Source organism: Podarcis tiliguerta (genome assembly GCF_965153285.1).
Source record: "Podarcis tiliguerta genome assembly, chromosome: 1".
NCBI lineage: Eukaryota > Metazoa > Chordata > Lepidosauria > Squamata > Lacertidae > Podarcis > Podarcis tiliguerta.
In genome coordinates, this window is record NC_139534.1 from 79,768,805 (window position 1) to 79,791,893 (window position 23,089).

Here is a 23,089-nt window from a genome sequence, read left to right on the forward strand (position 1 = left end):
AACAGAACGCCAAGGAGGTTTTGTTCTGTTTTTTAAAAAATCCCACAGTTGAACAGACACGTTCTATTGTTATGTAAACTAAGGTGATATGTTACCATAGAGGCTAATTGTTAGACCATCTTCCTTTGACAAGAAAATGGCCAGAGGCTGTTCTGGAAGTGGAGAGCCATCTTTGTAGAAGGGGGCCTGCTCTTCCCCACACCTTCCCCTAGAGGAAAAGAGAACAAACAGCCCCAATGAGCTTAACAGGTTTCAGGTGAAAACACCTGAACTTCAAGCTCAATGAATAAGGTGAAACACCTCATCAGAATGCATGTCTGAGTATTCCTGGCCTTTCATACCTCTGAGCAAATACAAGCCTCACCGTTTATAACCTGTGGATTTATAGCCAATGTAGCACTAAATAACTCGCTCCATTAGCACAGGGATTTACGCTTTTGCGATGGAACTCCTCGCCTCTTCGGTCTCCTCCTTCCACATGTCCACACAATCTGTTCTGGGGTTTCATCAACCCTCCGAAGCAGATCTGGGAAGGACATTGGACATGCACAGGGGGAGAGGCAGTGGTTCCATTATGCAAGCACAAATACTTGTGCTAATAAAATGAATGCACTGGATACTGTCCATGGTCTTTCCTTAGCCATTGGATGATAACAACATTGTGGCCGTCACAGACTGTGATGCCCTTCAACTGAAGATGAGACCAGACCCGGAGGCAGAGATAGTCTCAGACAATGACTAAACCTGCCTCCTCGGTAATGACATGGTGTGGTCTTAGCGCAACTCCTCCTCCTACCCGTGATCACTGAGATTGGTTGTCCCAGTGCATTCCCCCCCCCCCCGGTGGAACCTGCCCCGGCCATTTTGTTGGCTGGGACCCACTCCCAGGCAGCCTTGACCCCTCCCCTTAAGAACAAAATAAAACCTATATAAAAACAAAACCACACAATAAAACAATAAAAACCAAAAACCATAAAAATTACAAACATACCAAAATTAAACAAATTCCCAAACCCAGCTAAACATCCATCCCACCCCCCACACCATAAAGAATTAAAAAGGGTAAAAAAGAAATTTTAAAAACATTTTAAAAAGAACTCTGTGCTGTTCTGAGTTCTCCTGGGCAGGCCCCACCCTGGGCCAGGGTGGTGAGAGGCACGGGCAGGACAGGACCTTCAGGCACCCAAGCAGGGGAGTCCTCCTGGGCAGCAACAGCAGCAGTGGCAACCATCCTTATGAGGCCTGTCAGGTCCGCCCTGGCCAGGTGTTGAGTGGCAGGAATGGGGCTCTCAGGCACTCAAGCAGGGGAGTCCTCCTCGGCAGCTCCTCTAAGGAGGAGCACATTCTATATTGAGACAATTGTTCACAAATCTTTAATATTTTCCATTTCCCTCAAACCCACACACTTACTGCCAAGGTGACATGTGATATTTGTGCTGATGCCTTTTTAAATCCATGTCAACTGCTACGAAAATAAACACCTTCATTTTTCTCAGGTACTGTAGGATGCCATGACTTCTCTTCTGCTGCTTTATTTCATCTCCACAGTTTGTCTTCTTTTATGACTCAGAGGATAGTCAACTTCCGTGATGGTTATCAAAAAGCCATTGCTATAACTCATATTTTTCATAACAGATTCTATGCTACTATATGGGTTCTCCCCCCCCCCCCTCTTGCTCTCGCCTCCTTCTGCAGAGATTTATTTTACAGATCTCACTAAAATGTTTACGGAAAGTTCAGAGGCTGAGCTCAAACCCATTTGCAAAAGAAAATGCACAAAATGAAAACAAAATGGTTGGTCAGCTTCCCAAAGAGGGTGTTATTTGTGTTGCCTGCCTATGGGCTTGACTCATTGCTGACAGATTGAGTAGATCAAACAAAATCCAGTCATTGGAAAAACATGTCTTCCCAGGCTATGTTGGAACTTGGAGGTTCTTGCAGCTCTCCTTGTAAACTGGGAAGGGCAAAGGAAAGGAGTCTAGACTTAGAAGCATAGGAAGAAATACCATGCATTCTCAAATTATTGTGTTTCATTTTAAAGGTTTCAAAACAATCGTATTAACAACAGAGGCACTGTTGTTCTTAAAGGCTCTGGAATTAATGATGAGTACAATTCAATTTTGAATTATGGTGCTGGAGGAGACTCTTGAGAGTCCCATGGACTGCAAGAAGATCAAATGCATCCATTCTTAAGGAAATCAGCCCTGAGTGCTCACTGGAAGGACAGATCTTGAAGCTGAGGCTCCAATACTTTGGCCACCTCATGAGAAGAGAAGACTCTCTGGAAAAGACCCTGATGTTGGGAAAGATGGAGGGCACAAGGAGAAGGGGACAACAGAGGACGAGATGGTTGGACAGTGTTCTCGAAGCCACAAACATGAGTCTGACCAAACTGTGGGAGGCGGTGGAAGACAGGAGTGCCTGGCGCACTCTGGTCCATGGGGTCACAAAGAGTTGGACACGACTAAACGACTAAACAACAACAACAACAATTCAATTACCACACAGCTTCCTCCAAGGATCAGGAAAGTATGTAAATAATGATTCCATGAAGGTCTGTCAAACTATCCCTCCTCCTTCCAGGAATTCTACATATGAATATAACAAGAGCCCAGCTAGATCAGACCAAAGGCCCAACTGGAAATACAGTGTCTTGTTCTCACCATGACCAGTTAGATGCCTATGGGAAGAAAGCCCACAAGCTGGACATGAGCGCAAAAGCCCTCTTGTTCTCTCTGTTTGTGAATCCCAGCAACTGGCACATAGGAAGCTGCCTTGTACACAGTCACATCATCCATTCCATGTAGCTCAGTAGCTTCTACAGCAGTTCTCTATGGTTTCAGACTGGGGGACATTCCCAGCCATACCTGGGAGATGAACCTAAGACCTGCTTGCAGAGCAGATGTTCTACCATCTCCGATACTGGAAGTAATACACAGCGAAAATGACTACTAGCCATGAATTTGTCTGAACCCCTTTTCAAGCCATCCCCTCCAATGTTTCACCAAACACTGAATGGGGTACATTTGCATGTGCGTCGGGCCAATGGCTTTTTACCCAAGACCAGTGGTGGAGCTTCATGCTCTGGCACCGGGGGGTGGAGAGCAGGTGGGGACGAGGCTGGCGCGAATCCCGGGGGTGTGACATGCCACCTGTGGGGGCATGGTGCCCAACGAGGGGGGGGGACTGAAGTGGCACACCATTGGGATCATGCTGCAGGGGGCGGTGGGCTCCCCCCACCCCCCTCTTCCTCCACCAGTGCCCAAGACCACTTTACATGTCCAAAACCTCCCATACAGAAGCCAATTCTTTCCTGGAAATGATAATCAACACATACAAGTAGATTTTTCATTCCACCGTGAAGCCAGTTAGTTGTGTGTATATCCCATTAGTTCAAATTTGGTTTACAAGCATTGGGTTTTACACCACCTTTTCAAAGAGGGAGCAGCAGCATGCAGCAAGGATAGCACTTCCCGATGACTTTCTTTCTTGGGCTTTTACTGCTGCAACGTTCGCTACTGCCTTTAGATGCTGCGTGTTTTGTTTTGTTTTTTTAAGTGTTTATCAGTCAGGCAGTATCTCTAGGGGGCCAAAAAAATTCCTCACGGTTGCTGTGGGCCAGTTTCAGTTGTTCAAGTCTTGAAAAGCTGTATGCTTTTCAGATAAAGTGACAGAGTTCCTTTTAAATTTAAAACAGTGCTGGATCCAAAAAGACAGCAATGGTATTTTGTATTCCGTGACAGCACAGAACTAACACTTGTGCGCTTTAATAAGATTCTTTGATCACACTGACTGGGGGCTGCTTCAAACCTTATGCACAGGGGGAAACGTGAAAACTGTGAGCATATCAGCCTAGCAATAATAACACTTCACATCTATATGGTGCTTTTGAGTATACAATGTGCTCCACAATTTGGAGGTCCAAATTGGCCAAACTGCACAGGAAACCTAGGTTCATATAGGAAGTCCCTGACATTATTTTCTTTTAAAGATGAGCTGTAATCTCAAGCAGCACACTGGTATGGAGAAGGAGTTTCTTAACACTTTTCTCCCCCCAGTTTTCTGCAAAAATCTTGCTGCTTCAAGCTGTTTTTTGCTCTGCAAGGTTTCCACTGCAAAAGAGCTTTGAGGAGTGTCATTTCAGTAACTTGGAAAGAATGTATGTAAATACACTTTATTTGCCATCACATTCACTATGTGATCCCTGGTGGCCTCTGGTAACCCATATGATCAGTGCACTAAACATTACCTTCTTTCTAAATCTGCTTCATGTGCCCTCATTGATGTCAGCACACAACCAAATTTGATGGGCCATGGAATGTTAAGAGATGTAACATTTGCTCCATGATTCCTGATTGGCTGAGGTCACTCTTCCTAGCCTTCGCTTGGATAAAAATGGTACAAAGCAGTAACAGATAATGGAAACAACGGCAGAAAGCAGCAGCTTCAAGAAAAGAGTGAGCACAAAGACCAAAGATGATTTTGCAACTGCATGGTACATGTTTATTCAATACCCTGGAAAGGATAATATTGTCTTCTCATCACCAGCTACCCACAACTCACTCTAGTAGGAGAGTAAAGGTAAAGGGACCCCTGACCATTTAGGTCCAGTTGTGGCTGACTCTGGGGTTGCGGTGCTCATCTCGCTTTATTGCCGAGAGAGCCGGCATACAGCTTCCAGGTCATGTGGCCAGCATGACTAAGCCACTTCTAGCGAACCAGAGCACCGCACGGAAACACCGTTTACCTTCCTTCCAGAGGGGTACCTACCGTATTTTTCGCTCCATTGGACGCAGTTTTTCCCCTCCAAAAATTGAGGGGAAATGTGTGTGCATCCTATGGAGCGAATGCAGGCTTGTGCCATAGCCGCACACAACCCCTCCGGCAGGGAGAGGCTGCACGGGGTTATGGCTTCTTGAGCTCCACGCAGCCTCTCCCGGCAGGGAGGGATTGTGCGGGGCTAAAGAGGAAGCCAAAGCAGCCAGCGGGATCCATCCCGCTCGCTGCCTTGGCTTGTTCCATAGTCGCGCGCAACCCCTCCGGCAAGGAGAGGCTGCACGGGGTTAAAGAGGAAGCCAAAGCAGCCAGCCCTATGGTCTGAAAAATACGGTATTTATCTACTTGCACTTTGACGGGCTTTCAAACTGCTAGGTTCGAGGACTGCTGCGCTCTGCTGCCCAGGAGGACTCTCCTGTGTGAGTGTCTGAGGGCCCTGCTCTTGCCGCTTACCACCTACCTGGCCTGGGGCGGGGCCTGAAGCCTCACAGGGACTGCTGCGTTCTGCTGCCCAGGAGGACTCTCCTGTGTGAGTGTCTGGGGGCCCTGCTCCTTCCTGCCACTTACCACTTACCACCTGGCCCAGGGCAGGGCCTGACGGGCCTCACTAGGACAGTTGCTGTTACTGCTGGAGGGGTGCAGAGTGCTTTTAAAATGTTTTTTTTAATATGTGACATTTTAGTGTATTTAGTGTATTTTTCATCTTTGTTGGAAGCTGCCCAGAGTGGCTGGGGAAACCCAGCCAGATGCGCGGGGTACAAATAATAAATTATTATTATTATTATTATTATTAGTTGGCAGGAGCAGGGACTGAGCAATGGGAGCTCACCCCGTAGCAGGGATTCGAACCGCCAACCTTCTGATCGGCAAGTCCTTGGCTCAGTGGTTTAACCCACAGCACCACCCAAATCCCTCTAGTAGGAGAGTAGAAGGCACCTAACTGATATAATCAACTCAAAACTCCTGTATTACCCTACTTAATGTTTGACTATCATTTACACTGTATATGCATGGACAGCGGCATAGCTAGCCACTGGGGTGCCTGCATGCGCACTGCACATGGGGGCAGGACTAGCTACCACGGGGTGGGGCTAGCTGCCACCGGGGCGGGACAAGTCACCCACTGGGCGGGGTGAGCCAGGGCAGGGGCCAGCAGTCTCTCCTTCAGCTGGAGGGCAGCTGCAGCGCACTGCAGGCCACGTGCCACACGTGTCCCATGCCATGTCCCATTTTCAGGCAGCGCTGGGCCCGTGCACTGGAGGAAGTCCTGCAGCCCCAGTGCCGCCCGTGGCCCCCCACCCCCTCTCTCCACTACTGTGCACGGAATGTTTCTCGGGGGCTAGAGGCATATGGGGATTGTTTGTCATAAGTCTTATCAGAGGATGGTTTTTAAAAAAATATATAAATAGATACAATAAGAGAAAAGAGTGAACATTCACCCATTTAAGAGGTTTCTCTGGAAATATTTCTCCCTCCAGAGACACACTACTCTTGACCTGAATACCAAATGTATGAACATTCAGGTCAGCATTTTAAATCAGGAAGCAAAATCGCACATAATTGTATATTGGGCTGTGATCCTTACTGCAAAGGATAATTGGTGCCCAAGACCTCAGCACTAGCTTCCTTTGGGTGTAAAAGGTGCCAAACGACCAGGCTGAAATTAATCCTACAGCTGCCACCAATCCTGTTAGTCTATATCCAGCAGGAGCCAGAAAAACCTCAAGCTGTATGCCAGACATTCAGGAGAGCAAGAGCTAAACATCCAGATTCTCTGCCTCTTGAGGCCCTAGCCCAAATTACTCTGTAGCAGTTTGACTAGTGCATGGGTAGCCAAACTAAGGCCTGGGGGCTGAATCTGGCCCAATTGCCTTCTAAATTTGGCCCACAGATAGTCCAGGAATCAGGATGTTTTTACATGAGTAGAATGTGTCCTTTTATTTAAAATGCATCTCTGGGTTATTTGTGGGGCATAGGAATTTGTTCATTTTTTTCTCTCCAAAATATAGTCTGCCCCCCCCCCCCCCAGGTCTGAAGGACAGTGGACCAGACCCCTGCTGAAATAGTTTGCTGGCCCCTGGACTAGTGGGTAGGTACTGGATTCAGAGCCAAGCCTAACCACAACAAACTACACATGAAATATAAAAAGTAGATGTATTAATAATTATAAGATTAGTAGCTTATAACCTTGCAGGAACCCATCACATTAAAAAATAAATAAATAAGAGAAATAGCCATAGTGCAAGAATACATTTGGGAATTTGACTACAGGACATAAAACTAGAAAACTAGCTTGCCTCTCTCTCATACTAACCATTAGAGCTGCTCTCCGCACTGAAAAACTGGCAAGCAGCACCCGAGTGTGCATAGGTGTGATGATCCAAAACTGAGGCACTAAACAAAGAGCAAAACCGCTTTTATGGAAAGAAGCCTGGATACAGAGGACAACTATTCCTTAGCCTGGATCACCATAACTTTCCAGCACGGAAGTGCGAGTGAACATGATACCTCACCAGGAAGGCATCTGACCTAATTAGCTAGACAGCCATAATGGCCTTGGACGTGCCTCATATGAGCTAATGCAGTGGCAAGGGGGAATTCCTGTTTATGGGAATGAACTTTTTACCCAGCCACAGTGTGCCCAGAAGCCTGAGCCAAAGAGCCATTTTACAATGAACCAATGAAATGTTCTTCTTTATGCTTCTCAAATCAGCCAATAGGATATAGATTCAAATCTGTAGATTGTAATAGGCATAAGCAGTTGCCAGACATGCAACTTATTTTCTTTTGTGAAAATAATGTTCCGGGGGGGGGGAATTGTGTGAAAGACCTGGTCTAAGGTATACGAGGCATGAACTAAAGAGAATGAACTAGGAGCAGAAAGCCCTTGGTTCAAATCTCAGCTTGAACTACCATCTCAAAATGATGTAATGAAACCAGAACTTTAGGGAGAAAGTTGTCCTGGCACAGACAGGTGGCTGTTGAAAAGGAATGTTGAAAGGGTTACAAAGACAAACATTTTGTCTTCTTAGAAAAAGCTACTCTATAAACACAAAGCTATTATTAACAAGTTAAGAAGGATTTTTAAGAGGCAATGATATCAAACTTCTTGTATGCATTGTTCCATCTTCAGGGAAACAAAGGTCATTTTTTTCTGCATTATTATTATTATTATTATTATTATTATTATTATTATTTACCCTATACCCGGGCATCTCAGGGCAGTTCACAGAATAAAATCAAGGGCATGAGGACCTCCCAGCCCAATAACCTCATGAGACAAATAGGAAGATATACTTTTGAATATTTTCTTCTTTTCTACATTTGAATGGCATGCCAACTAATTTCCTGAAATAAATAAGATGTTGCTTTTTGATCACTATAATCCTGTCTCTGGGGCTCCTTTTTAGTGGCCTTCCACACCCTGTTGCAGATGGGGGGGGGCAAGCCCTGACCTTCAGTTGCCTGCATCGTCACTGCATACTGGGATGGAGGGAAAGAGAGGGGAAGCAGCAGCAAGTTCTATGTGGTGCAAACACACCAGCAGGAACTGCAAAGATGAATTTCAGAGAAAGCAGTTTTTAGTAATAGAGGTACATGATGGCAGATTTAGAGGAACAATCCAGTAAATCAAACATGGGATGGAGGTGATGTGTCAGAAAAGAGACATATCCGCTGTTTACTTTGGATTATCCTTTATATGAATATTTAAACCATCCATCTCTTTTCAAAAAGAGAACTTAGCATGATTAGTAAATGATGGTGTCTGCATGGTGCAACAGCCATCTTCTATTATTAAACCTCATTTCTAAGACACTGGCATTCCATTGTTAGAAAGCAAATGTGTATCTCCTGGTGTCTTCTAATCCCAATGAAAATCTTCAGTTAAATGAAGCATCAGTTCTCTGAGACAATTCAGGTTCTTGAGGACAATCCACACAACTACATTAGCACCCCCAAAATTGGATAGAGTGGATCCATGCAAGACTCAGCACGTGGTAAATAGTTATGTGTGTGATTCACCTTTGCAATCCATATTTAACTGTGGAATAATGTTGGGTCACTGGGTATATTGTGAAGCAACCACACAAAGCATGTGCAAGTTGATCCATAGATCCATGCAAGACACACTCCTACTTTTCAACTTGGATCATACAACTTGGCTGAAAGTTTTTGTATGTGGAAGTAAGGTCCACTAGAATCAACTGTGCTTGCTTCCAAAGAAATTAATTTAGGATTGGGATTCCAGACTGTATTTTACGTACAGCTGAATTATTACAATGCGAGTTTCTTTGGTGCCAAATAAATCACATATGGCAGAGCCTTTGGCTCTCCTTACTAGACTAAATATAAATATCCCTTTACCTTTGTGAATCATCTTTGAAAAGGAATGTGCATATCCCTCCCATATAACTGTGGATCATCAAACCAGCTGATGGATACTATAGCTTGCCAAGAATCAGGCATCAAAACTCTTGTGAACTGGTTTGATGTTAGAGGGGGCTGCTGGCCATGGTTACCTATGAAGTGTTGTGTAACATGAAACTCTGCCATACATAAATCACTGGCCTTTAGTATCCTGCATCTGGAGCTTAGATTTCTTGGTTAATGTCAAAAAAGACATTTGTTTCATATAGCATTCAAACATTCCACAGGACAGAAAGCATTCTGGGTTCCTGGCTCCGTCAAATTTGTAGACTACTATTGGAAAAATCCTAGGAGGACCCCTAGAGGATCTCTAGATGACAATCATGTCAGGAAGATAATAAAAACCCAATCATTACAATTGTGAACATCGTAACCAAATCAAGTCTTTCATTACGATGGACAGCTCCATTAAAAGATACAAAGAAGCCAATGAAGGCACTTGTTGAAGAGAATGTACAGAAAACAAAGCAGCACAATGAAAAACAGGTCTCTGGAAGCAGTGTGATGTAAATTCCTTGCAGCAGAGGCCTATCTTATTTTGCTGATGCTTCTCTGTACATTGATGTATTACCTAAATAACAATAAGCTCCCTTGGTGCAAGGCATATGAATTAATTCTTCTAATACGTGACCTTCTAAAATAGGACATTTTTCAGCCCAAGGACTGCATCCTCTGAGACCAAACCTTCCAAGGGCCACATATCATTGGCAGGCGGGGTTGGTATATTTATTGTTTAATTGTAACTGGAATTCTAGAAATTATGGAACTATTAGTGGAAGGTGCAGGTGTACAAGGCAAAGAAATGAATATTTCAGGCACCAGTATTACTCCATTGTGTTGGTTGCCTAGACGGCAATAACAAGATACAGGAACTGTTATCCATTTCCTCCATTAACACAAGCATGTTGGTAATATCCCTTAAATGATCTGTTTTATTTGAGTTCTGTAAGAGCTGGATTATGAACCTTCTGGCCTAAATCCAGCATCTGTATTTCTGCTTTATTTGGGGTAAATTAGCGCCAATGGACTGAAAGAATATCTGCCACCAGGGTTTTTTGTAGCACGATCGGAATGTCAGTTGTTGCATTAGCTGAACAATGGATGCACCCGGAATACACAGGTACTGTAGATCTGCGGCTGTAAAACTCAGTCCTTTGTATTCTCTTCTTTTTCCATCTGGAAAACAGACATGGGTAGGCACAGGAGCTGGAGAAAGGAAACCAGCGTGCCCTTAAATACTCGGCATCTCCTCGTATTTCAGCTATGACAAGGTCTGTGCTAACACACGCTGTTCTAAGACAGTAATTCCCAAGTGATGAATCAGGGCCACCAATGAATCACGCAGAAGTTTGCCATGATGATGTTCAAATATTCCAAGAAAAGAAACACACACGTAAATAATCCAAAAATCAAACAACAACAAAAAGAGAGGCAGAAGCATGGAGTTAGGCTACACAGATAGAGGCTGCACATGTTTAATAGCCAATGAGTTCCAGACAGAAAGTGAAATTTGAGTGTTAACTGGTTGCCTTCGGTCAGGTCTTTGTGCAGTTGTTTTGTCCAGGAGGTTTTGTATCAGAATCCAAATTTCAGGGCCAAATTTCATGTCATGTAGCTCTGATTTTAAGGGCAATGTTTTTGTTTATTTTTCTAAGTAGCCAGAATTTCTATGGATTGGGAACCTAGCAAAGGAACATAGGAAACTGCCTTATACAGAATCTGTTCCATTTTAGCTCAGTACTGTCAACAATGACTGACAGTGGTTCCTCAGGGTTTCAGACCAGGAGTCTCTTCCAGTCCTACCTGGAGATGCCAGGAATTGAACTTTGGACCCGCTGCATTCTGGTGCCTAAAAACATATAATGATGGTGTCAAGTGAGCCTCCCTGGAGAGAACTTTCCACAAATGAGGAGCCACCACAAAAAAGGCCCTGTCTCGTGTTGCTACTCTCCAGATAAGTAAATAAATAAAATAAGTAAATAATATGTATTCCTGTTAATATTTGTTCAGCAGTACATTTTCCCATAACTCTTCTAAACACAAAAGGTATTTTAAAAGTGGATTTGTTGCACCAGGGTGAAAAAACAGTTTAATCAACTTAAATTGCACAAACCTGCGTTTCTGGTATGTGTTTGAAACGTTCTGGCAAAATACTGATAATCTGGAGGTGACCTTAGACTTCAATATTATGCTTGCTTTCCTAGGAATAAAGCCCACTGAACTCAGCCAAACCCCTGGATAGACATGCATACAACTGAGCTGTACAATATTTTGTAATCAAGTGACAACTCTATTAAGACCCACCTTTTGCATTCCAGTATTGATGCATTTCACTCTTAATTGCATTCCACTACCACCCCATCTCTTTTGCTTTCGCTTAAGGGGATTCGATCAGTTTTGCATGCCCCTGGCCTCTTTGCTTATGCTGTAAGCAATAGCGCATAAATCTTTATGTTTAGCTTTGTTGTTCGTATATCAGTGGCAAGGGTTCTTCACTGAGAGGATTTCCCTGCCTAAAGGTTTGCTCGTTTAGAAGCATAATTTAGCCTCAGAGAGAAATAGACTTCCTTTAAAATGTATTACTAGTAAAACCACGATCTCTAAATTTAAATTCATACCCTTGATTCCCTTTTCCGGCACATAATGATTTGCTCTCGGATGCTAGCCTGTGTCAGCCTTTGGGCTCCTTCCTGTTGAAACACTACCCTGGTTCCTACTGAATAAGAAGCAGCTATTCAGGATAATGGGGCTGTTCCTATCTGGAATTGCGGGTTTTTGACAATCAGCACCATCAATGGACTATCTGATTGTCCCTGTTAACACTGTGCAGTTTTAAGGGATAAAAAGCCAGCTTTTAGCATATCATTGCCCAGTAAAAAGAATCTGGAGAAGAAGAAAAAAAAGGACTATTGGCACCCAGCACACTGCTAGCATTGGATAATTATTAAATAGCTGTGCACCACCAAAGAAGGATCTGATGTGATAAGAACTGTGACTGCTGGCGATATAAGCAGGAGCAATGTTTTATCCAAGTGCCAGGAGTGTTTTCAATAGCAGGTCAGAGGAAGAAACAAGAAATGGCAGCTGCAAATGGCCTTGACACCTTGATGTGCATCTTTCTTGTCCAGCCAGCAGCATCTGTTGTGAGTTGGTAGAGTAACACAAGGCTTCTGTGAGATCATGATGTGGGTAAAGATTTACGGAAGTGGGGTGGGGTGAGTTTCAGGTGTGAGGAAGGGATGATCCACATCCCTTATTCCTATTGATGGAGCCACCTTGAAATTCCAGATGTTAAAGGGACAACATGTCCACCTACAGGGGTACAATCCTAAACCTTTACAATTAGCATCCACACATTTGGTTGTGGGGAGTTGAAGCCCACTCTGTCAAATTGGTGGCAATTAGATGGTCACGTACATAGATCACATGGTATCCTAAAACAAACTTTTTTCGAAAGAAATAAAAAATTAAATAATAACATTTCTATCAAGCCCTATAGCATTTAAGTGACAAAATGGAACTTCTGGAATGTGGGCATTCAGTGTCTCAAAAGCTCTCTCTCAACCCTAGATTTGATAGAACCCTATTCTGGCATTTTCAGCTCACAGAATTCACGTGACCCAATTAGCACCACTTCCACATAGCTCCATTGGGAGAGGAGGTCTAAAGATGGCAGCAGGTGGGAGGGGAGCTTCTGTACAGGCATAGGTTCCCTATGCAATTTATAATGTTCCTAAATCATGCAGGAGACTTATGCCTGTAGAGCAGACTCCAGATATTTAGACCAGAGTTATATATTTTATTTATATACTGCTCTATACCCACAGGGACGCGGGTGGTGCTGTGGGTAAAGGCCTCAGTGCCTAAGGCTTGCTGATCGAAAGGTCAGCGGTTCGAATCCCCGCGGCGGGGTGCGCTCCCATTGTTCGGTCCCAGCACCTGCCAACCTAGCAGTTCGAAAGCACTCCTGGGTGCAAGTAGATAAATAGGGACCGCTTACTAGCGGGAAGGTAAACGGCGTTTCCGTGTGCGGCTCTGGCTTGCCAGAGCAGCGATGTCACGCTGGCCACGTGACCCAGAAGTGTCTCCGGACCGCGCTGGCCCCCGGCCTCTTGAGTGAGATGGGCGCACAACCCTAGAGTCTGTCAAGACTGGCCCGTACGGGCAGGGGTACCTTTACCTTTTACTATACCCACAGGTCTCAGGGCGGTTCACAGAATAAATTTATACTCCTAAATTATGGGGAGCCTGTTGGCTTCCAGATGTTGCTGGACTACAGCTGACTGGGGCTGGTGGGAGTTGGAGGCCAACAACATCTAGAGCAGCCTTTCTCAACCTGTGGGTCCCCAGATGTTGTTGAACTACAACTCCCATCACCCCTAGCTAGCAAGGCCAGAGCTCAAGGATGATGGGAGTTGTAGTCCAACAACATCTGGGGACCCACAGGTTGAGAAAGGCTGATCTAGAGGGTCACAAGTTTCTCACCCCCATTTTATACTCACCCACTCGAGGGCACTTAGGCTGAAATTGTATGTGCACTGACTGGGGAGTAAGCACCATTGAATTCCATGGGATGCACTTCTAAGTCAATATAAAGCAGAGGATCAGGCTGCATGTCTCCAATGTATCAATAGGAGTAAAGTGAACTTGATTGACTGAAGGAATGCAGCAACCCGGTTGGCTGAATTTGTGAAACTAAATCACAAAGAATGAGGCAGGGACTAATGGACTCAAAGTGGCAGATAGGGACTAATGGCAGATAGTGTCCCCTTCTTCCTTTCCATCAGTGTCACTGGATCTTTACTAGCAGAACTGCAACAGACGAAGGTCTTCCTCTGCACATGGATGCAACGATGGGGGAAGCATGTTGGGTTTTGGGCAAGAACGCCCAGCCAGAATAAAAAGATGGCAACTGTAAAGCAAGACATGAAGCATGAAGAAGGAATCTGGGCAGCAATCAATTTCAGGAACAGCCCCTCAGCCAAACAGGTGTGTCGGTAACTAACTAACTGAAGCTCTCCAGACTGAGAAAGCAGAAGGTGGCTTCCTATATTCCTGTGACTTTGGCTTCCCAGTTTCTATCAGAGAGCCAGTGTGGTGTAGTGGTTAAGAGTAGTGGACTCATAATCTGGTGAACCAGGTTCAATTCCCTGATCCTCCACATGCAGCTGCTGAGTGACCTTGGGCTAGTCACACTTCTCTGAAGTCTCTCAGCCCCACTCACCTCACAGAGTGTTTGTTGTGGGGGAGGAAGGGAAAGGAGAATGTTAGCCACTTTGAGACTCCTTAGGGTAGTGAAAAAGCAGGATATCAAATCCAAACTCTTCTTCTTCACCAAGGTTTCAGACTTAGCAGGAAACCTGTGGCCTTCCAGATGTTGGTTTCAGCCACAGGTCCCTCAGCCCAGATGTATGGCTTCAGTCTAAGTCTTCAGAGACTGGCAGGGCAACGGCTAAGGGCCTGCTAATTCTACAACCTAGAGGTTGAATGATGTGGTATCTGACATTATCTTATTTTTTTAAAAAACCCAAGGGAGAGGGAAAATATATTTCCCACTGTCACTGAAACATTCACAATACGAAGCAGGTCAAATGCATATTTCTTCCTTGAGGGCAGGCTTGCAGAAGTTGAGAACCATCAATCTGAACATGGTCCATCAACCATGGCCTGCCAGGTGTTTGATGACCCTTCTGTCATTACAGTCCCAGGGAGGCAGTGAAAACAGGTTCCTGATGGGTTGGCATGCAAAATTGTGGGCAGCGTTCTAGGAGGAGGGCTGCTCCTGTGTCAAGGGAAGACACCTGCATTTCCATATTCCACCTTCAGAACATTGCATCTGCTGGTGGGAGGGAATGAGAATGGAACCCAGCAGAATTATAACTGGTCCTGGGGTCTTCTTCCTTTCATCTCAGTTTCCAGCCCATTTTTATTAATAACAAGGTGAGGAGCATTTCATTGTAACTTAATGCATTTAATGCCTGCATTTCTTTTCAAATATTGTTGCACAGGAGTGAACAGAAACAAATGGCAAAATTGCTTTTGGCCTGTAGGTGGAGTAAGAAGAACATTGTTGGGGAAACAAAAATTTACCACAAAGGTCAGTTTAAAATACCATATTCACAGCCAGATGGGGAAGGAAGTAGATATTTAATAATCTTTGAATATGCAAATGTGAACTCTATTATGAACCGTTCCACATGAAGACAGTTTTTGTCCAGTCCTTCTACCTTAACATCAACATCAAAAGTGGGAAGCTTGTCTTCTAGTTTCACCATAAAACTCAATATTTCTTCATCTGAAAAAAGGCATTATAATTTGATAGACAGTTTAAAATAAACTTTGACATTTGAACTGTATTTCCTTTTTATTTCAGTAATGGAGCAAGTCCTGCGTCTGTCATAGATATTTTGGTGTCACACAGTTTGGGCTATTAGTACTCCATCTGTAAAATGGGAATGACAATAACCTCACTTATTTAATTACATTATTTATATCACAAAATTTAGATACCACTTGATTATTATTTTTAAAAAACAAAGTGATTTCTAGCTTCAGAGACTCACTGTTAAAGTGAGAACAGCAATTATTTACAGTAAATAAAGGTTATATAAAAAGTACAATGCATGTTTTGCTAATGTGTTTGTTATAAATACTGCACCATAGACACATCATAAAGTGTCAGAAATTATTGTTTTTATACCTTGAAACCATATTAAAACAAGAATATATGCCACCTTAAAAATATGTCTATCATAAAATAAAGATGAATTATTCATACACACACACTAATTTCCATAGTATGTAGATTACACATAGCAATTCAGTATAGTGACAGGCAACAATATACTATGCACACTTTTTCTGGGAGTTGATACCTTGAATGCAATGGAGCTCTCTGCTGAGTAAAGACACAAAGAAGTACATTACCTAAGACAGAACCACATCCTTGGTTGAAATACCATCTCTGACAAGAACTTGCTTGAGGCAAGCCACTGCCTTTTCAGCATCACTCCCTCATCCACTGTGTGAGGATGATCAGCAACCTCTGCTGTAAGGATTTGTGAAATACTGTAATGTGTAACAGCACTCTGAACGATCTCCAGTGCTAAATGCAACATCTTACGAATTCCATCCATTTCAGGTTTTTGCCACACGGTGGAGCCCTCAATCACAGTAACGGTGTGCTATCCCAGGATGATAACAGTGTCTATAATTACTTGTAAAACTTGTCATTTTATATTAAAACACTGAACGCTTTTATTAGTTGTGTAAATAATGAATTGGGGCTAGTGGATTAATACATTATAATGCATGACAGGGAGAAGCAATTATGTAATTTTAACATCCGCGATGAAGAAAATGTAGGTGGTTTGTGCACTTATTGAATACTCATGAAGGCTGGTGGAAGTTTCAGCTAGAGCTTTGGAGGGCTTGTTTATTTTATTGGTGACTCAATCCCCAGTCCTTGGAGAATGGATTGTAGCATTGGGTCAGGCTTGAGGTGAGCTGCGTGCTTTGGCTTTAGACAGGATAACCAAATAGTGTCTCCAGAGGCAAAGGCAGTATACCTCTGGATAGCAGATACCAGCAACAAACAGCAAGGAAGGGGGTTTTGCCTTAATGACCGTGTGAACTTCCCAGAAGAAAGTTGGGAGCAGAATGGCAAGCTAAATGGGGAAGGGCAGTGGCTCAGTGGCAAAAGATCTGTGTTGCATGGAGAAGGTCCCAAGTTCAATCTGCAGTAGCATCTCCAGTTAGGGACTAAAGAGGCTTGTCTGAAACCTTGCAGAGCCACTGCCAGTAGCCAATGCTGAGCTAAATGGACCAAGGGTCTGACTTGGAATGAGGCAACTTCCTAGTACGTTCCCATTTTCCTAAGTAAATTCTTGTATGCTTCTGGCCAACTGATATGTGATTGTGGTTGTCTTCATACACCCTTAATTTAGACCAGTGTTTCCCAACCTTGGGTCTCCAGCTGTTTTTGGACTACAATTCCCATCATCCCTGAGCACTGGTCTTGCTAGCTAGGGATGATGGGAGTTGTAGTCCAGAAACAGCTGGAGACCCAAAGTTGGGAAACACTTGATTTAGATGGTCTGTGCATGCACCCTGGTCCAACAGAGGAGCTATAAATACATAATACAAATAAAACCTCTTTAATGTGCATGGAAGAGTGCTTGTGTTATCACTCATGGGGCTCCCTGTGACACTCATTCCACCAACCATACTCTAGACATCCTTCATGTTGCCATGGCTTGTCTCTTTGTTCCAATGGGGAATAACTGCATCCTCCCCTCCACCCAGCAAATAGATATTGTTTGAGGATGGATGGGGTGCAATATTCTCTAAAGTGCTTTTTAGACAGATAACACATACTGATCCTGCACAACACATGACATTTTTGCATGACCAGCTGATATTGGTGAAGGCCCCAAGATCTGAGAAAGGTACTGTTACATTTAGACTTTGAGGAATTTAATTTTGGGGTAATGTATTCAGCTGGAGTTGCCTCTGGTCAAGAAGGATATTGAAACAAGAATTAAGAAAGTTCAAGGAGAGAAGGTCCAGAGGGGGCCAGGGGAAAATAATAAGCCCCTCTGTTCTAGAATGTACCTATAGTCTTTCTTGGAATAGTCAATAAAACATTCCTTTAGAGATGCTTTGGGATGCTGTGGCCCATTTCTCTTCGTTCCATAGCAATTCTCTAAGTTGGTGATGGACCATTCTTCTTTGTTGTAAATACAAAATTTCCCAGATGATTCCCGAAGGGGTGTGAAATAATAACACCAAGCTGGTGGTCCACATGAGTGGCAGCTTGTTTGGGTGAGATGGGATGACTTCATAAGCCAAAAGAAAAGAGAAAAAAAGCTTGCGTACATGGTGGAAGCAGAATCTACATCAAACTGTCTGGATCCCTTCTAATTACAGATTGTACTTTAATGTTGGAACCCAATGTACACTCATTTTTATTTTTTAAAATGTTCCACTGAACAAAACAGAGCTCACATCTGAGGATCACAGTGTAACTGCCACTGAGCTGGCAAAGAAAGCTGGTTGTGACTGTCATCTCTGATTTCACGTCCCCCCCACCCTCCTCAGTTCATTTTTTTTCTTTGTAGGAGGATGAGAGAAGGAATCACTGACGCCAGCAGATAGCAGCTTAGACTTCAAACCATCCTTGATCGATTTCAAAGAGCTCCCTCTTAATAAATATTTACCCAATGTTACCTGTAATTTGAGCACCTTACTGATAAATATATAGACAAAGGGACTGATGCCACAATAGTTCTATTCGATCATTCCGAAGAAGCCAAGTGGAGGGGGCCGAATTTACCTCCTGTCGGTTCAGCCGGGATGAAACAGGACCGTTATAGCGAGAAATGGGGATCTAGTTGTGTTCCTCACCAATGCTGCCTTTCTTAGGGTATATCTTACAAGGCTCAGTTAGTAGGATCCGAACCCCACATAACCTGTGCACTATTTACTCCGGAGCGGGAGGGGGGTAGGGGTAGGGTTCCTGCGGACTAAACGTGTGACTACTGCCCTCTTTCGAAGGGTAGCCTTTTCTGTGCGTGGCGGGCAGGTGGGAGGTGCACGTCGACCCTGTCTCCCCGCTTGCAAGGGTCAAACGCCCCTGCGTTTGTGTCGCTGTTGCCGGGAAGCAGCCCACCCCTCTCGCCAGCCTGGTTTTCCTGCTCCGTCCCACGCTCCTCTGCCCCTCCCACTCCAGCAGAAGGAAGGCTCTTTGAAACCAGCGCTCGGCTCCCATCTTTTCTTCTAAACGTGCCGAATCCTTTGTGCTTCCCAACCCGGGTGGGAGGAGGGAGGCGCGGGCGGAGGGGGCCCGTGGCCGAGGCCGCCCCGTCGGAGAAATGCCCCCGATCGCGGCTGAGAAGCTAACCAGAGGGGAAACAAACCCCACTCCCGGGGTCAGAGTGGCTCGGGAGGCGCCCCCTCTCCTCGCAGGAGCCCCCCACGGGCAGCCACTCCCCGACGGCGGGCCCCGCTTTTCTAGGGCCATCGCCGCTTTAAGCGGAAAGCCACGCTGGGCGGTGGGCTGGGTCGGCGCGCTCCCCCCCACCTCGCTCTCCCACGTGGTCTGGGCGCTTGTGAATTGCCCTAGCTGGAGGGTCTCGCTGCAGACGCCGGTCCCGCCGCCCGGAGAAGAGCGCGCTCTCTCCCTCTCCGTGGCGGGCGGCTGCTTCCCCTCCGGCGGACTTCTCGGAGCAGCGCCGCGCCATGAGCGGAGGAGGAGGCAGCAGCCGCGGGCGTCGGGAGAGCCGCGGGGCCGCCCGGCCGCCGGGTCCCAGCGCAGCAGACTGAGGCAGCGGCGGAGGCGAGAGCGGGACGAGGCGGAGGAGGAGAATGCGACGCGCGGGTCTGGCCGGGCTGGGCTTGGTGGCCGGGCTGTGGCTGCTGGCCGTGGTGGCGCTGGCGGGGCTGTGGAGCGGGCGCGGCGCCCCGGAGCCCGGCGTCGAAGCGGAGTCGAGCGGCCGCCTCCTCCGGCCGCCCAGCCAAGCGGCGCAGAAAACTTTCCGCGCGCTGCTTACGCTGCCGGGACAACCCTCGGAGGGGCCGGGCGAAAGTGGGCAGGAGCCGCCGCCGCCTGTTCCCGCGGATCCCCCTCGGGGCGTCGCGGAGCCGCCCGTGCGCGGCGGGATCTTTTGGAGCCGGGCGCTGGAGGCGCAAGTGCCGCCGGGCTTCTCGGCCGAGGAGGCGGCGTCGTGGCTGCGGGCGGCCCGCGAGGCGCGCGTCGTGTCCCTGGAGCGCGGCGGCTGCGGGCGCAGCTCCAACCGGCTGGCGCGCTTGTCGGACGGCAGCCGCGCGTGCGTGCGCTACGGCATCAACGCGGAGCAGATCCAGGGCGAGGCGCTCTCGTACCACCTGGCCGGGCTGCTGGGCATCCAGGAGCGGCTGCCCCCCTTGGCGCTGGCGCGGGTCGAAGCCCGCGGAGGGCAGTGGGCTCCCGTGCGCGACGAGCTGCGCGGCTCCCCCTGGGCCGACGGCGCCGTGGTCAGCCTGGCGCGCTGGGTGGACAACCTGACCGACGTGGTGGCTCCCGCCCCCTGGCGGGCCGAGGCGGGTGCGGCGGCGACGTCGGGCCCCCGTCGGCTGCAGCCCTTGTCGGCCGGGGAGCTGCGCGGCCTGAGCCAAGCGCAGCTGGTGGAGCTGGTGCAGTGGAGCGACCTGATCGTCTTCGACTACGTGACGGCCAACTTCGACCGGCTAGTCAGCAACCTGTTCAGCCTGCAGTGGGACCCGCGGGTGATGCAGCGCGCCACCAGCAACCTGCACCGGGCGCCCAACGGCGGACTGGTCTTCCTCGACAACGAGGCCGGCCTGGTGCACGGCTACCGGCTGCTGGCCATGTGGGACAAGTACAACGAGCCGCTGCTGCGCTCCGTCTGTGTCTTCCGAGAGGCCACCGCCCAGCGGGTGCGGGAGCTGCACCGCGCGCGCAACGCCGCCGCCCAGCTGCTCCACCTTTACCGGACCCGGGAGCCCCTGGCCGGCGTCTTGGGCTTCCTCTCCGAGCAGCAAGCTCAGCTGCTGCAGGACCGTGTCGACTTTGTCCACAAGCACATTTTGCACTGCAAAGCCAAGGCCGCCTCGCTGTGACCCCTCTGGACCTGGGTGGATTTAACATTTGGATGGGCGTAATGAAGGCACTGGAGGTGTGCCCGGTAGCGCAGTGTCCCTAAAGGAGGTGAACTGGTGGCTGGAACGCAGTTTCTGGTCTAGAGCACTTCTGGAAACCTTGCCTTGAAATATCTGACCAGCCTGCCGAAAAATGAACTTAATAATTGAGAGCATTTCTTTCCTTTTAGGGGGGAGGGCGTAGAGACTAGTTAATGGTTCCCAGACATTTTCCTGCTGGGATCCATCAGCAGAATGTGCTCTTCCTTTGTTTGGTGCACACAGTTTAAATTCCAACCCCAAAGTGAAATTTCTGACTAGGCAGCCTTATGCAGCCTGTACTCCTAGCTTCCCACCCTGTCCTCAAAGAGAGACCTGCGTTGGCTTAGATTTTTGTCAGAGGGATGCACTGAAAACAATGGCCTTTCTAGGTGTAAGGTATAATGCTGCCCCTGATGCACCTGCCCTGCACTATTGTCTGCTATAAAACTAGGCCAGGTAATATCCTTCCATTGCACAGTGTGTTGTTTTTCTTTTCTTTGTGTCCGAAGTAATTAGGGTCCAAAATAACTTTGAGGGACTCAGTCTGTGGCCTGGGAGTATATGATGCTGGAACTAAATGGGTGTGGTCCTAACTAGTCCCTTGGATAAGAGGCCACTGGGAGCCTCCTGTAACATCATGGCATAATGATAATAAGTGTATATTTCAATTGCTATATATTTCCCTGTATTAATTTCGTGCCAGGCATCTCTTTCAAGTGTGCCCCCCCTTAATTGCTCTTAAGAATTCACTCTGAAATACTCTGTGCAAAAGCTATTGCCATGGTTGGGTGGAACTAGCTATCTTTTCCTTCCAGTGGGGATTTGTATGTGCACAAGATTCCCTGTAACAATCCCCTTTATTTTAAATGAAAAAGTACTTGCTATCCAGTAACAATCTGCATCTATCCCACTTACGGACTTGCATTTTCCTGTGGCTCTTCCTAGCCAGGGTGGACATAGTTTTGACAAAAGTTAGTATTTTTAAAAAGAAGAAGTGATGAGAAAGTCACTATTCCAGTAGCTCTTGACTTTAACCAGTGAGATGCATTTGGCAAATATCATTAGTTTCTCTGTGTGTCTGTTTTTATATGTAACCACTGCTGTACAGTAAATAATTGACTAATGGGGTGATGGAGGAGAAAATATTCCCAGGTTTATATAGTGTTGTCAGTGTATTAAAATGTTTTGATGCATTAATCTGGAGGAGGGAAACATCAGTTTCATGCACTTTACTTTGACTTTTCTTATTTTTTTTATAAAAAGACTTTTATTTTAAAAGAAGTCTGCATTTTAGGTACATGACGTATGTTCTTAAGCTCTTCTGTAACATACTAAAGAAATGGATATTTCAGTAAAAATGTGTTAAAAGTTTTGCCTTTTTTGTGTTCAAGGTTTTGGCTTTATGAAAAGCAATATCTTTCTTCTGACACTTTCCCTTCTCTTTCCTTATTTTAATGGGTGTTTTTCTTTACTTGGTATAAAAGAGTTACCGTATTTTTCGCTCTATAAGGCGCACCAGACCATAAGACGCATCTAGTTTTTGGAGGAGGAAAACAAGAAAAAAAATCTGAATCTCAGAATTCAGAACAGCAAGAGGGATCGCTGCACAGCGATCCCTCTTACTGTTCTGGCTTCTGGGATAGCTGTGCAGCCTGCATTTGCTCCATAAGACGCACACACATTTCCCCTTACTTTTTAGGAGGGGAAAAGTGAGTCTTATAGAGCAAAAAATACGGTAAGTTGTTCCATACAAAACTTGCTCTTTAGAGTTAATTTTGCAGCCTCTCTCCCTGTGCCTTAGCTTATCCAAAACCCTGTGCTCAGCAAGAATGCGTAACACGCATGTCTAATGGTTGCTGCTGATTTGAGTAAGAATTCCTACACAAATTTCCAGGAGAATTACTGTGTATTTTTAAAAACTGACTTGATTCAGTCAGTTCAGGTTTCAGCATTCACTGCCCCTGCTGGTTGCTTCTCACACACTGGTGAAAAACCTGTTATAGTAGTACCATGAGCAATAAAATCAGAGCATCTCTGAGAGCATGTGCCATATTCAGCAGCTGTTAATTCCTTTTCCATTTTGGTTTCTGGGAAACCAATAACAAATGGAAAAGTCTATGACTTACTGTTCATGCCAGAATAATTCAGGGCTTCGTTTCAGTTTAGTTTCTATCCAGATCTAGGTGGGAGGAGGGGATAGAAGCTG

The 23,089-nt window shown here is 46.1% G+C and overlaps 1 protein-coding gene across 1 annotated transcript; it reads left to right on the plus strand.

Moving 5' to 3' along the window:
• Window positions 1-19,311: 19,311 nt before the first annotated feature.
• FJX1 (four-jointed box kinase 1) lies at window positions 19,312-22,256 on the plus strand. Its single transcript, XM_083437273.1, has one exon. It carries the CDS (start codon window positions 19,570-19,572, stop codon window positions 20,821-20,823), a length of 1,254 nt encoding a protein of 417 aa, XP_083293399.1. The 5' UTR covers window positions 19,312-19,569; the 3' UTR covers window positions 20,824-22,256.
• Window positions 22,257-23,089: the final 833 nt, after the last annotated feature.

What these genes read in the sequence shown, in the direction of transcription:
- FJX1 (XM_083437273.1), top strand. Translation starts at nt 19,570, where the DNA reads ATGCGACGCGCGGGTCTGGCCGGGCTGGGCTTGGTGGCCGGGCTGTGG.